Raw genomic sequence first — 15946 nt, 5'->3', positions numbered from 1 at the left:
ATTCGCAGCGTGTGTGCGTTCTGAAAAAGGCTTTCTTTCCCGGGTGACCCAGTGTTGGAAAGAAGTTTTACCTGCCGGTAGTTGGGAAGAGTTACATATGTCTTGTAACTTGACATGAGTACAGTCTATTAAATTTAATAAAACACCTGCCCATGTTTGATGTGATTTTACTCCCAGCTCTAGTGAGTATTATTTAGGGACGTTAATGGTCTTTGAGTAGAGACTTGAAACCATCATAGCAAACCAAAATTTTCATGGGAAAGAACCTTAATTTTGCTTGTAGCTTACCACCTACCCCCATAATAAATCACGGTCTTCCATTTAGTGCCATACCTGGTGGAGGCCGCTTTTTCTCTAAAGATGTTCAGATGCAAGTTGGGCAGGTCCAAGGGGCTTCTGCTCAGCTTAAGAAAAAAAGTATGTTAATTTGTTAGATTTAATTTTTCCCCTTAAAAAATTGTGTTTCTGTGATTAAATTACAAGAGTAAAAAGATGCGCATTGGAGAAGAGGAAACCTTGGAATCATAAAGGAGAAAATAAAGATCCACTGTAATGTCCTTAGAGCTGCTTGCTACTGATATTTTGGTGTCTGTCTGGTTTGTGTGTCTGTACACATACATCTTTTATGGTTTTGCAAAAGCAGAATCCTGTTGTGTAAGCTGATTGGAGCCTGATTAAGAAAAATCAAATGTAAAAAAGCTATGAAAGTATGACAAAAATTATGCATATTAATGGCAAAAAGAGGACCAAAAGACATATAAGCCGTAAAATACACACACGCATACATAAAATATACGCGCACACAGACACAGTTAGAAACTCTCAAGATTCCACCACCCAAGGAAATCCACTAATAACATTATGTAAATACATGGGAAAAATTATAAAAATACATGATGTGTGACATGTTTATACTGTCCTCTGTAACCTGCTTATAAAAATCACTTAATGTGTCATTAATAATCTTGCATGTGACACATTCAGCTGCGTCTAGTTTGCACTGTTTTAGTAATCATTATAGTGAAATGTTTTTACTTATGTTTCTTCTTAAATCCTAAGAAGTGTAGTCATTGTATGACACGAAGGCGTGTGGTATATGTAGCTGAACTGTCTTGTGGGAAGGTTGTAGGCCCTTCCGTCATCACAGGTGGGTGGTGGTCCACCTGGATCACTCCGCCTGTTGATCTGCTCCATCCCACTTTCTGTGTCGTTGGGACTGTGTTCACCACAGCTACTGCTGGGCAGGAGTCACTCCTGGGCTTCAGAGCACGGATGCACATCCTGAAATTGAGACAGAATCAACTGAGAACCTTTCTCTGGGAAAAAGGTCAGAGCTTTCGTTAGAAAAGAGTTGAAAACCACTGGTCTACAGCAAGTTTTTAAAAGTTATTATATAGTCAACTTATGGTCATTAAAAATAGATCCAAAGGGAGGCTTCAGTTCATCCACAACCCCCCATCCAGAGGTGACCACTGCAGCTGTTTTTGTGTCTTTCTAGAACATTTTCTGGGTATGGCTAAATTACTTGTTTTAAAACAGAAGTGGAACTCCTCACAGTTTAGAACCTGTTTTTGTTTTCTGTGTGCTTACCATTTTCCCGTATCAATAGTTACACATTTAAATTGTGCTTTCTAACAACTATACCATATTCCGTTTTTGAATGTTATATCGTTTTTAAAAACCAGCACTCTTCTTAATTGGCATTTGATTCCAGGTTATTCTTATTTCAAACAAGACCATGTTGTCACTCTTTTACTTAAGCTCGTATGCTCTTGTCTTACTGTTTCCTGAGGGTAACTTACCTGATTGAAAGTGGTGGAGTGGAGTGTGTGAGAATTCTTGTTTTCTGTCATCCTTGCCAGTACTGATTTTTTTTTTTTCTGTTAATATTTTCTTAGCTGAAGGGTTGAAAAATGGTATATTATTGTTTTGACGTATATTATTAGTGATGTCTAAGATTCTTTCCCAAAACTTTCAAACTGTATCGTCTTAGCTGGGTCATGGTTTACCTGGATCCACATGGAGTATAACTGTACACGGTTATATTCTGTGTACAGTTTGTGTTGTACACATTTTTCTAATAGGTTTTTCTTTTTTGTGTTGTTACATAATAGATCATGATTGTTTAAGGATTTCAAATTTTTATCTCCTAGCTTATGGATTTTTTTCCCCATTTAAAAGATTTTCCCTTGAGAGACCAAGGCGAGTGAGATCACCTGAGGTTGGGAGTTTGAGACCAGTCTGGCCAACATGCTGAAACCCCATCTCTACTAAAAATACAAAAATTAGCTGGGCATGGTGGCGCATGCCTTTAATCCCAGCTACTCGGAAGCTGAGGCATGAGAATCGCTTGAACTCAGGAGGCGGAGGTTGCAGTGAGCCGAGATCGATCGTGCCACTGCACTCCAGCCTGGGCGACAGAGTGAGACTCCGTCTCAAAAAAAAAAATAAATAAATAAATTCCCTATAATTTTGTTTATGGAATCTTGGAAAGTTTTATACATTTCTTTAGGTTCTCTATCTTTTATGTTAGGTTTATTCCTAACTACTTTATGTATTTTTGGTTCCTCATATATGGGATTTTATAAAATTCTGTGAGTTTCAGTGAACTGTTTTCAAATGATCATTCTTTGTCTTCAAATGATATAGTTTCTTTTTCTGTCTTTGTAATAATTATATCTCTCTTTCTTTCTCTTTTTCTTTGATTCACCGTTAGTCTCATCCTGGATTTTAATGGGACTGCCACTGTTAGCTCACAGTTAAGTTGAAAGTTTATCATTGCCTGTTAAAGTAGGTATTTGTGGTGACATTAAACATCTAGCCAGCATGAATGTTGGATTTTTTTTTTTTTTTTTTGGTATCCAAGGGTAATTACATCTCTCCCCGGCTACCTTTGGCTTCTCATGTATTTTATTTATATTATTGTATTAGATTCCTGATATTTAACTGTTCCTCCGTTTTAGAAAACAAACCCTGTTTGTTAAAAGAGGCTTATGTTGATCATCTGACCTGACTCTGCTGCTGTATCATTGAGCGCGTGTGCAGCTATATCTAGAATTGGCCTTGGTCTGTGGTTGTTTTTGGCAGGTTTTGGTGGAGTGATATAGCTTCTTAAAAAGAGTTGGTGTACTCTTTTTCTCTGTAGGCAGGAGAATATTTTAAGGGGACAATAATTATCTTTCTGTTCTCAAGGAGTTCCAAGCATTTGTCTAGCTTGAAGTCATCTTGAGTCCATTACCTCTCTGAGAGGAAATTTATTTGATAACTTTTTCAGTTTCAAGGCAGGATCTCCCTCCCATCACCCAGGCTGGAGTGCAGTGGCGCGATCTTGGCTCACTGCAACCTCCGCCTCCCGAGTTCAAGCAATTCTCCTGCCTCAGCCTCTCCAGTAGCTGGGATTACAGGCGCCTGCCACCATGCCTGGCTAATTTTTGTATTTTGGGTAGAGACAGGCTTTCACCATATTGGCCAGGCTGATCTCAAACTCCTGACCTTGTGATCTGCCCACCTTGGCCTCCCAAAGTGCTGGGATTACAGGCGTGAGCCACTGTGCCTGGCTTTCATTCACTTGTACTTATTCTAGTCTATTTAATAATGAAAAGATAATTTAAGGCTATGAATTTGCGTGTTATTACTGCTTTGGTCAGTTCTCGTGTGCTTTGATTTGTTATAATGTTCTCTTGTTTTCTGTGAATATTGAAACTGGTTTTGGTTTTCTTTTTGATCTAAGACTAATTTCAGAGAATTTTTAAGTTTTACAATATTGATGTTTTTGTTTATACTTTTGCTAATGATGGCAAATTTTGTTGAGTCAGGAGAGATTATGGCTTTTATAATTCCTGCATTGGGGATTTCAAGGCTTCCTTTATGGCCAAATATCACCCTGTATAAGTGTTGTAGGTGAATAGGATGATTCATGTATTGTAATACTACCAACGATATTAATTAGGTGTTTTACAGCAGGAGTCTTAAACTCCAACACTGGCAGCGGGCCTGAAGCCATGTGGATGAGTGCATGGTCCAAGAATAACACAGTGGGTCTGTGGTGAATCAGAAGGCACAGACAGGTCCTGTCCGAACACTTTCTGAGACACCATGTGGGCTTGAAACATCAGCCTGTCAGAACGGAGCTCCACGAGGACCCAGATCTTTGTGTCTGTCCGATTCATCGAGTCGTCTCGGGCATGTTGTAGGCCTCAGGAATCATTTGTTGTCATGAAGTCGGTCTGCGGCCTGGCTTTCTATTTGTGTCTGTAGTTTGTAAACTGTATGCCAAACAAAGCTGTATTTTTTTTTTTTTCCATCTACTTGTTCTGACAAGGACGAAAAGAAGTGTATTCCTGTGAGATTCTAGCAGCTGGATGGTATTTTAATTCGCATTAAAGTTCATGATTTGTGTTTTCTCTGTGGATACGATGTGTCATCCGTAGTGAAACAGCCGTTGGGTTGGAAGGTAGCGCGTGTGGCATCGTTGAGAGCCAGGTGTGAAGCCTCAGCTCTGCCAGTTGTCTCCAAGTCTCATTCTCCTCATCTCCAAATGAGCTTGCGTTATTTCTCCCCCGGCTTACTGTGAATAATAAATGAGGTGCTGTCTGTGAATCAGTCAACAAAAGCGGCTCATCACGCAAGGAGCAGTTTGTACATGGCACCTACTGGTTATGTTGGTTTTTGATTCTTTTTCTCTCTTCTTGGTATTTTCTTGTCACCTCTTCCCTTTATGATTGCTTGTCTGGTACATCCTGGCCTGTCCCCTCCTTTATTTATAATCTTTGGGTTATATTATGCTTTAGTTCTGTGTATTAACCGTAATGTTCAGTTTTGTTTCTGTTTTTTGAACTGATATAAGTGGGTGACTTTTATCTGAAGGATCTGGCTCATTTATCCTGACTGCTGTGTTGATTATCCAGTGTCGCATCACATGCTTGTTTTTACTGGGTGCCCCCTTGCCATGCCACTGTCACTCAGCCTGAACCGTGCTGCTTGTCCGCCTGTCCCAGCCATTCCAGGGCTCTCAGTTGTTCCCAGACAGGGTCACTTTCCCCATTGGCTCTGCCTCCGCCTCGCTCGTGACTGGGGGCTCCGGTCCCAATCCTGGTTTCCACAGTGTCGGCTGTGCGTGCACTTTTGTCGCTACTCATCTCTCTGCTAACAGCCTCACCGATAATCAGGCTTATTTGTTTTCTCATTTTCTCTTCTCCTAATTCTTGATTTCATCATTTGTGTCTCTCGTAAGCCAACGTCCTCTTAGTTTCTTTGTTACCTTTTTCATCCTTAGTCTTCAGAGTCTGTGTTTTCTTGATTAGTAAGACAAGTTATCTGGTAGAACTATGCCAGTAGCAGTAGTAGTATCTTTCCCATTCAGGTTATAAAATCTACTTACTGTCCACATGAGCAACCTTCGCTTGTCCCGCCCCCTGCAGACATTTTGGTGTGCCGTCCTAAGGCTCTCCTTCCCTGTGAAGGAGAAAAATGGTTTTCAGCTTTCGTGTTTATTTCCAAAATAGATCTCAATTTCTGCTTGAGTTGCATTGGTTCTGTTCCCATTCAAGGAGTGGCTACAGTCAGCTACGGTCCCAGGGGAGCAGGCGGGAGCTGGGGACCTTGGGTGTCCATGGGAGGCCATTGCCACACAGTTCATTCTTGGTGTTTGAAGGCACTGATGCCAGGGCTAGGGGTGCAGAGCTATGGTTGCTGTCAGCTGCCCTGTTGGGGAGGAAGGCTGTCATTTGGGGACAGTCCCTACTGTCACTACCAGCCTTGCCTGATTAAGATGCCCTCAGATGCCCCTTTCCAGAGCAACTAAGGGCTCTAAATAGTTTGCTGTCCTTGCCTGGGTCTGCGTTTATGTTTCTCCCATGGAGGGCAGAGTAGAAGGATTGGGTTTCCCTTGACACTCTTCCAGGGCGGGGCTGCAGGTTTTCTGATGGAAGTAAACTGTGGGTTGGCTGGAAGGTCTCTCTCTACCTTGATCCTAGAGAATGTTTTCACTTTGCTTGGCATTTCAGTTGAGATTTGAGGTGGAAATTCCAGAGTTTGTCTTCTCATCGCCCTGTGAATCATATCCTGGTCCTTTCTCATGCTCAGGTTTTAGAAGGAACATTTTTAATATTTTCATTCCATTGCCCTCTCACCAGATCTTTCTTCATACTCACATTTTAAAAATGTTTACATACACTTTAAATATTAGGGCCTGTGACCTAATTTGCAATAAGAATTCTTTATAAAACTTGGTGTTATCTTTAACCTAAGGACTTGGACCTGCAAGTAGATGCTTTTACACTTTATTTCCATTGGTTGATTTTCGTTTATAGAGTAGCAGCTGCTGCCCTTGCTTGTTTTTCTCTTGTCTTTCTGTTGCACTTGACAGGTGACCAGTAACTCAGCCTGCACCTGCAGTGAGATCTCAGTGCTGCTGAGAGCAGAGGTTCATTTGTGAAGTCAGCTTACTTTGTTGCAAAGATTAAGCCTACCCTATGCAGGGAAACTGACATCATCATCATCATCATCATTATTATCATCATTTGTTGTTACAATAATAAATAAATAGATCACCTTCGATCTATCGCTACATTTGGAAAAACATTTCAACATTACCTGCCGTTAGGTGAAATAGCACTACTGTTAATTCTACAGTAGGACTATTTAACTTTCTCCTACTCCCCTTTGTAAGAGACAAAAGAGGTATGGGTGAGCAATCCAGATATTTGAGGATTAAACGAAACATACTGGACATCCGATTTTATATAAGATGCTGTAAAAAGCCAAAGTGAAATAGGTGTGCTATGGCATGACCTCCACTCAGCCTGCTTAGGAGGCTGAAGGCTGGGGGCCTGTTAGTCCTGGGGGAAGCTGTGATTAGACATGGTCCTTTCATGCATCAGAATCACGTTCGCTATGAAGTCTTGTAGCAAACATCAGATTTTTTTTTTATTATTTTTTATTTTTTTTATTATTATTATACTTTAAGTTCTAGGGTACATGTGCATAACGTGCAGGTTTGTTACGTATGTATACTTGTGCCATGTTGGTGTGCTGCACCCCAAATTTTTAGATTAACTCTAAATGTTAATACATGAATATTACACTAACCTACTTTTGAATTCTAGGAATTTTGGAAAGTAAAAGGCTGAACCTTGTTAAAGAGAAAACCATTAATCAGACCATTGGCAACGTCGTGTACCATGCGGCCGATCTGTCACTGTGGTGGCAGGTGCCGCAGTACGTGCTGATTGGGATCAGCGAGATATTTGCAAGTATCGCAGGTAAGGACCTTTAGTGCCGGAGGTGTCTGAGTCCAGGCACAAGCATGAGCCCTCTGGCGTTCTCACTGTGTTGTTGGAATATGTTGAGACGAGGACAGCACAACACTTCTGTAGCTTTTGGCAGTGTGTGGTTTAGAATATGAATCGCTAAGTAAACACACCAGTGCTGAGGTTCTCCTTTCTTTGTGTAAAAACAGTATCGCAAAGTATTTTCATGAAAGTTTGTTAACTACCCTATAAGTGCCACAGGACAGAGAAGAAGAAACCAGTCGTGGTTGGATAGTTCCCAGCGGAGCCCTCAGCCGTGCCACCATGGTGGCTGGGCTGAGCTCACAGCTCTCAGTGCGCTTCATTTAGATGTACATAAATAAGCAGATCTAATTTTTAGAAACGTGTTTTCACAGGCCTCCCTTTTCCTATTAGCGAGATCCTGCGGTGGTTGAACAAGGGTATTCTGGGCAGATCTGTCCGGCTGCTGAGAGTGAGAGAGAAGAGAAAATGAGGATGTGCAGAGGTGGATGGATGTGCGGGTCGTAGTCAGTGGTGGTTTTCACTTTAGAAAACTCATTCAGAATTGGCTAACGAATTTGTAAAGGGAATAAATCACAATGGAATGGACTTCTGTTTAGAATACACTACAAATCTCCGTGTCTAGTTATAAAAATCTAAATTTATAGATGGGCCTGCCAAAATAGTTTTGAAGTATATTGCCCTTGTTGCGGTGGCTCACACCTATAATCCCAGCACTTTGGGAGTCCGAAGCAGGTGGATCACCTGAGGTCAGGAGTTCGAGACCAGCCTGGCCAACATGGTGAAACCCTGCCTCTACTAAAAATACAAAAAATTAGCCAGGCATAGTGGCACTCTCCTGTAATCCCAGCTAGTCGGGAGGCTGAGGCAGAAGAATCGCTTGAACCAGGGAGGTGGAGGTTGCAGTGAGCCAAGATTGTGCCATTGCACTCCAGCCTGGGCAACAAGAGCAAAATTCCATCTCAACAAAAAAAAGATAAAGTGTATTGTCTTTGAAATAGAATCCTTATGTAGATTTCCCAGTTTAGTGTGTGTACTTTGTTTTCAAACTCCCGTTCCTTGACAATATAGGAAATTTGTTTCTTTAATCTCTTCAAGGAACACCAAAGTCTGAGAGCCAACAAATCACATGTTACCTTTAAGCTTGAGAGCGAGGAGTTTAACTTTCTGCTCATTGAATTTTTTTTTTTTTTTTTTTTTTTTTGAGACGGAGTCTCGCTCTGTCGCCCGGGCTGGAGTGCAGTGGCCGGATCTCAGCTCACTGCAAGCTCCGCCTCCTGGGTTTACGCCATTCTCCTGCCTCAGCCTCCTGAGTAGCTGGGACTACAGGCATCCGCCAACTCACCCGGCTAGTTTTTTGTATTTTTTAGTGGAGACGGGGTTTCACCGTGTTAGCCAGGATAGTCTCCATCTCCTGACCTCGTGATCCACCCGTCTCAGCCTCCCAAAATGCTGGGATTACAGGCTTGAGCCGCCGCGCCCGGCCATCTCTGCTCATTGAATTTTTTAGGAATTGTCCTAATGGCTAGGAGAATGAACAGTTGGCCTGTAGCCGTTGATTTCTTGATCGCTAGTAAGGAAAGAGGTTGTGCCTGTCTGCAGGACTCAGTCCCTAGGAGACCCCATGCTTCCTCTGCCATATTAGGCCAGAGCGTTGATCCCATGTGTTAAGGTGCCCCTTTCACAAAAACGACCCTTCCTTTTCTTTCCTCAGGCCTGGAATTTGCGTACTCAGCCGCCCCCAAGTCCATGCAGAGTGCCATAATGGGCTTGTTCTTTTTCTTCTCTGGCGTTGGGTCGTTCGTGGGTTCTGGACTGCTGGCGCTGGTGTCTATCAAAGCCATCGGATGGATGAGCAGCCACACAGACTTTGGTAAGAGCCAGCATCGTGTCCCTTTTGAAAACAGCCAGTGAGGGGAGGCGTGGGCGCTCAGGAGATGGTTGAGTGAACGGAGGTGTTTTCGCGTGGATGGCCTGTCCCGAGCTGCCTGTCCGCCGCTCCTTCCACAGCACTGCGCTGTGCTGCTTGCATCGCTTCTTTTCCTTACGTCATGAACGGTTTTCAAGAGACAAGCGAGTCTCTCTTCTCATCCCAGGGGCCAAGCCTGCCCTGACCACAGCCCGGTGAGCAGCTGCTGCACCCACCGCTCCTTATGGGGATGTCCTTGACGGACAGGCACCTTCTCCACCCCCGTCCAGCACAGTCTTCATGAGGCAGCTGAATCTGCACCCCACGCTTCCCTTTCTTTCACTTGGTGGTGTACTTTCATTTTCTTTTCCTGACAGTACCTTTTCTGATATGAAAAAGACAAGCTAGATAGTAAGTTACTTTTAAAAATAAACATATTACTCGTGATCAATGATAATGGGTTTTTACAGTTAATACCAGTAGTTGGCAACTTGAGTGTTGAACAGAACCACTCATAAAAGATGAGTTTTGTTTTCTTCAGGTTTACGATGCTTTTAAATGGACCCAGCAGCTGAAGGTTTCTTCTTTCTTTTCCTTTGTAAAAATATTTTATCTACGAAAACAACCTCGTTACTTTTTCTTGTATAATCATGTGGCATTTGCTCTGGTCTGGTAGTACTTAACCACTTGTAGGTTACAAATCCCCTTGAGAATCTGATGAACGTTTAGGGACTTTTCTGCAGAAACTGCAGAATTCCCAGAGTCCTTCCACGAGTGTAGGCCTGTGGAGTCCTAATGTAAGGCCCAGAACTCCAAGCCACCAATATCCCCTGGATACTTGTCACCGATGTTCTCTGGCTGTGGGTGCCACCTCCGTGGCCAGCTCAGGGCTGCTTGCTGTGAAGAGGGCAAGTAGATTTGGGGCTGGCATTTCATTCTTGCCTTCTCCTGAAGATGAACAGCCCGAGGAGTAAGATCCCCTTGTGGTACATGGGACAGACAGACTTCAAAGAAAGACCAAGTCCATAGCTCTGAAGACGAAGATTCTGGTTCTTGGTTTGTGTTTTATCTTTACATGTGTCATAAAGGATTGGCTGGTCATTCTCGTTGCTTTCTAGTCATTTAATCCTCATTCTTTCTTTAATTTCATATCTCATAGTTGACCTTTCATTCATCATTTCTGTCTGACAGGTTGGTTGTGGATTTCCTGCATTGGTGCACTCAGGACGAGTGTGCTGGGGGTGGGCCAGGATCTGTCTGTTGTTTTCAAGAATGGAAAGTGTTCCATGAAGGAGGCGTGTTTGCCAGCAGCCCCCAGGCTGTGCCCCTCGGCTACATGGCAGCCTCCTTGGTTCACACCAGTAAGGAGAGTTGGAGCTCATCTGTCGAGCAGCCCTTGGCGTCCTGGGTGGAGAAATAAAGGCTGTGACGTGGGAAACCCACAGGAAGCCCACTCCTCAGAGAGAGTTCTCCCTGAATTTGTGTGGCCTTGGAAGGAGCAGCAGCTCTCAGGCCAGGTTCCAGGGGTGTCTGTGCCACCCTTATCCCGGGCCCTGCCTCAGCATCTCGTGACTGGCACAGGAAATAGCTTTCTGTAAAGTCACAGGACTGTGAAGGGAGAGTCCCCAGAGTTTTGTTACATTGGTTTTTTCTTGCCTGCCTCCCAGCAGGCTCCTTTTATTAGTGTTATTTAAGCTGGGGAGAACGTACATACCATAGTAAAGGTCTGTAATCTTAAGCGCAGCTTGCTGTGTTTGCAGCCTGGATCTCAGTGGAGGCCCTTTTGGAAGCCCTCCTTGCATCTCTCCTTAGTTTACGGCCCCCCACAGAAGGTAAACCTGTGCTGTTCCAGCATTGGCCCCCACAGGTTACCCTGGCCTGTCGTGTGCTGGACTGTGGCTGTCTCCTTTCGCTTAGCACTTCCATCTGTGAGTGTCTGCCCTGTACTTCTGAGTATTGCTCCTTCGTATGAGCGGTCACAAGGCATTTATCCATGCCGCTGTCGGTGGGTGCCCAGATGCTGGCAGTGTGGGGCTGTTGTGAATACCTGTCCTGTCTGTGAGCCTACGGGACAGATGTGCTCGTTCCCCGGGGGCCCAAGAGTCTGTCTTGTCAAATGTCAAAACCCCAGTGTTTGCCGTCTTCCTATGTAATTATCCTTCTGTCTGTGAAGATGCCCAGGAATGCACGGGAGGTTTTCTCCCAGAAGACTTAGGCATTTCCGAATACCCTGTGTAATGCCACCCTAAGACAGACTCTGATGAGGTGTGGTGTGTGTCTGCCTGCGGGCTCGGACCGCACTTCCGCTCCTGCAGGACAGCGCAGCCCTCAGTTCACGTGGCCTGCCAGCTTTAGCTTGGGAAGTTTTCCGTGACTGGTACATTTGAGGAGACTCGTATTTCAAAATAGGCACATAAAATGATGTCATTGATATTTTGATGACAACCTCGTCTCAGTAGCGTCAAAGGCCAGTGTTGGGACAGCAGTGACAGCTAGTGCCAGACTCCAGGAAGCTGGGGTTTTCATCTCCATTGAGTGCCCAGGACAGAGCCTGGTAAGTCGTAAGGACTGAATGAATATTGTAAAACATCTGTTGAAAAAAAATTAAGGTTTAGTCTGGTAGAATTCAGGATATTAGCAGCTCTCTTTCTAAATCTACTAGTAGACACAGGAAGTTGTTATCTTCTTTAATCGGTGTGAATGAGCATTCTTTAAAAATGTGTGAGATCTTACCATACAGATGTGTGGGGTTTTATTTTCGAGATGGAGTTTCACTTTTGTTGCCCGGGCTGGAGTGCAATGGCATGATCTTGGCTCACTGCAGCCTTTCACCTCCCAGGGTCAAGCGATGATTCTCCAGCCTCAGCCTCCCAGGTAGCTGAGATTACAGGTGCCAGCCACCACGCCCGGCTAATTTTTTGTATTTTTAGTAGAGACGGGGTTTCATCATGTTAGCCAGACTGGTCTTGAATTCCTGACCTGAGTTGATCCACCCACCTGGACCTCCCAAAGTGCTGGGATTATAGTCATAAGCCACTGCGCCCAGCCCCGACGCATATTATATTGTGTTTATTTGGTAAATGCACTGTTGAACATGCGATATATGTTCAGATAGAAAAAGGAAGTGCCAGAATAACCCAACTTTAAAAAGATCTTCAGAAGAAAGGAAGTCTCACTTTTTAAAATAAACAAATGAGAAAGTGTTTTTGAAGAGGAGCAGAAAATGGAGCAACTCGATTCCAAAGCACTCGCTTCCCTCGTGATGTTGCTGGCCACAGGCACCTGTGACCTTGTGCAGAAACATGCAGCAGTGCTTTCCAGCCAGTGGCAGGTGATGTACGTAGAACGGAGACAGAGGGACGGCCATGGTGGCAGGAGCAGCCGTGGTGGAGAGCACAGGGCGACACTCGGCTTGGCCTGGACGTGTCCTGGATGATCAGTCATGATGAGCTAATGTCCTGCCGTTTTCTGCACACGTCGTTCCCATGTCTCCACATTGAGTGGTGATGTTAGCCGGTGCTGGCCAAACTCCAGTCTCTGATGGAGAGATGCCAGTTTGCAGAGTGGACAGTTCCAGACCTCTGTGAAAGGGGGATTATGACTGTAGTGCATGGTGCTGGCACCCTCACCGTGTCCAGGCTCCTTCTTGAGTGCCGATTTCTGAAACGCTGCTCCTTTTACCGTTGAGGAAACTGAGCACAGAGATCTCAGAGGCCGGATTCAAGCCTTATCACTTGAGCTGCATGGCCCATGGCCTTAGCCTCTGCACTGTCCAGCCTGCTTGGGATGCAAACGTTGCATGTAAAATGCCTCCATAGTGCCTGGGACTGGGTTGGGTATTCAGTGTACGCTAACTCTTTTTTTTTTTTCCCCCAGATGAATTTTATTTTATTTTATTTTATTTTTTTGAGACGGAGTCTCACTCTGTCACCCAGGTTGGAGTGCAGTGGCGCGATCTTGGCTCATTGCAAGCGCCGCCTCCCGGGTTTACGCCATTCTCCTGCCTCAGCCTCCCGAGTAGCTGGGACTACAGGTGCCCGCCACCACGCCCGGCTAGGTTTTTTTTTTGTATTTTAGTAGAGATGGGGTTTCACCGTGTTAGTCAGGATGGTCTCGATCTCCTGACCTCGTGATCTGCCCGTCTCGGCCTCCCAAAGTGCTGGGATTACAGGCGTGAGCCACCGTGCCCAGCCCTAACTCTTTGTATTAAAGTATGCAGAGGTATCTGCTTGTGTCAGGTTGAGGATGCTAAAACCTGAACATGTTTAAGACATTGAAAAACCAGCTCATCTCATCCTTTGACACATTGCCCAGCTGCTGGCCCTGGTGGGTTGGGTGTGTGGTTTCCCATCAGTGACCCATGCAGTGAATCCAGAGTTCACGATGTTCAGGCTGTGTCACAGTGTGATCTGTGATGCCACAAAGCGCACAGGTTCTGTAGCCAAGTTAGAAAGATGTTCACCTCGGGATTCGACAAGGAGATAGTCAGGTGCTCGTTTGTTACCTTCATGTCTGCCTTCCTCAGCAATACAGTTCCAGGCCAATCATAACTATAATTGGAGGAAGTTCCCTTGAAGTAGTTGAAGGGAGGAACACTGCCTGAGAAAAGGCAGGAAGGAAATAACACCAGACCGGCTAACACTTGTTTCTGGTGGCGAGAACATAGGAAGGTAATTTTTTTACTTTGCCCAGGTGTTCTGGTGTGGGGGGTTAGCGGTCACAGGAGGCTGGGTTGGAAGGTGTCCCCTTGCTCCTGATTTGCAGCGTTGTCACGTGGCCTTAGGCACACTCTGCATCAACACTGTCCCCTTCACTACCGCATGTGTCTCTGCAGGCCACGCCAGGGATTTTCCTGAGTGCTGGGGAGCTACCTTTCCTCTAGTTTCCTCAGGGAACCTCCTCCTTTTACCTTACAAAAGAGAGGATGGGCTGCTAGGGACAGGTGGGGGGCTGAAGAGAGCCCACCTCTGGAGCCCCCGTTGGAGATGTATCTAACTTCAGGGAGCTTCTCCAGTGGTTTTGAAAGCAAGATACTTGTGTATTTTGAACTACAGAGAAAACATTTGTTTCTTTTTTTATGACTCCAGTTAAACCTTAGTAGGAACCAGATTGAATAGTAAAGTCTTGAAAAATACCTGTAGCAGTGCAGCTTACCTGCCGCTTTCCTTTTGTTTTCTCCAGGTAATATTAATGGCTGCTATTTGAACTATTACTTTTTTCTTCTGGCTGCTATTCAAGGAGCTACCCTCCTGCTTTTCCTCATTATTTCTGTGAAATATGACCATCATCGAGACCATCAGCGATCAAGAGCCAATGGCATGCCCGCCAGTGGGAGGGCCTGACCTTCCTGAGGCCATGTGCGGTTTCTGAGGCTGACATGTCAGTAACTGACGGGTGCACTGAGAACAGGCAAGACTTAAAATTCCCATAAAACTCTGCCTTCACTGAAACTTGCATGTTGCCTGGATTGATTTCTTCTTTCCTTCTATCCAAAGGAGCTAGGTAAGTGCCTTACTGCAGCGTGTCTCCTGGCACGCTGGGCCCTCCAGGAGGAGAGCTGCAGATTTCGAGTATGTCGCTTGTCATTCAGGGTCTCTGTGAATCCTCTAGCTGGGTTCCCTTTTTGACAAAAACCCACAAATGGAGACTGCAAAGTCTTGGGAAACTACACGTTAGTCGGCATCCCAGTTTCTTAAACAAATGTATCACCTGCTTCCCATAGCCATGCGATCTCACCGTAAAAAAAAAAATTAATAAATTGCTACTTATACTGAGGAAAGTGAGGAATTTTTTTTTTTTTTAAGATAAAAGCATGGTCAGATGCTGCAAGGATTTTACATAAATGCAATATTTATGGTTTCCTTCCTAAGAACAATCTTGCTCTTGCCATGTTCTTTGATTTAGGCTGGTAGTAAACACATTTCATCTGCTGCTTCAAAAAGTACTTACTTTTTAAACCATCAACATTACTTTTCTTGCATAAGAGTCATTTGAGACCATGTGTCCCATCTCAAGCCACAGAGCAACTCACAGGGTATTTCCCACCTTACCTAGTCAGTACTTCTGTATAGCTTTATTTTGGTACGATTGGGACTAAAGACCGATCATGGTTGTATGTAAGGAAAACATTCTTCTAAACAGAAATAGTGTAATGAAAAATAATTGGAAGTTTTAAATGTGAACTTGAGCTGTTTGGTCACAGTTTTGTACTGTTATTGTACATGTATCTGGGGCTTCTACGTTTGTTAATAATTTTTCTGTATTTGTTGCTGTATTTTTGGCATAACTTTATTATAAAAAGCATCTCAGATTCGAAATCCATGAGCTGGTTCTTTGCGTGGTTCGTCCTCGGTCGCTGTTGGTGTGGCGTGTGCTCACGGGTGTCGTGAGGATTCCTCCCCGCTGCATGGAAGGCACAGACAGAGCTTCCCGAGTCGGGAACTGAGGGGAGGGTGGGGAAGGGCGCTGCTGCACGGCCCTGGGATGCTCCGGGGCGTCTGCTGATTCTGCAGCCTCCTCTGCATTGAAGGATAGTTGTTCAGCATTTGGAGAAGACAAAAAACAAACCAAAAAACCCTCACGTTGTTCGTTGTGTAATACAAAGTATAGAAGAACTACAGAAAAATATAAGGAAATTTCAACCAATTGAGGTAGAATAGAGTGAAGACAGATGACACTGATGGTATCACTGCATCTTAGAGGGGCCGGAGGTGTGAGCCCAGGTTAGAAACAAGTGGGGCAGGTT

General features: G+C 44.5%; 1 protein-coding gene across 1 annotated transcript in view; it reads left to right on the top strand.

The window, feature by feature from the left end:
• The window catches only part of SLC15A4 (solute carrier family 15 member 4), a 32927-nt gene extending 17405 nt beyond the window's left edge, over nucleotides 1-15522 (top strand). The window contains exons 6-8 of the mRNA XM_008005213.3: nucleotides 7107-7262; nucleotides 9007-9165; nucleotides 14383-15522. Of these exons, the coding sequence (XP_008003404.3) occupies nucleotides 7107-7262; nucleotides 9007-9165; nucleotides 14383-14543 (476 nt within the window). The 3' untranslated portion in view covers nucleotides 14544-15522. The remainder of the gene's footprint in view (nucleotides 1-7106; nucleotides 7263-9006; nucleotides 9166-14382) is intronic.
• Nucleotides 15523-15946: the final 424 nt, after the last annotated feature.

Source organism: Chlorocebus sabaeus, chromosome 11 (assembly GCF_047675955.1).
Source record: "Chlorocebus sabaeus isolate Y175 chromosome 11, mChlSab1.0.hap1, whole genome shotgun sequence".
Taxonomy (NCBI): Eukaryota; Metazoa; Chordata; class Mammalia; order Primates; family Cercopithecidae; genus Chlorocebus; species Chlorocebus sabaeus.
This window is presented reverse-complemented; position numbering and strand designations above follow the sequence as displayed.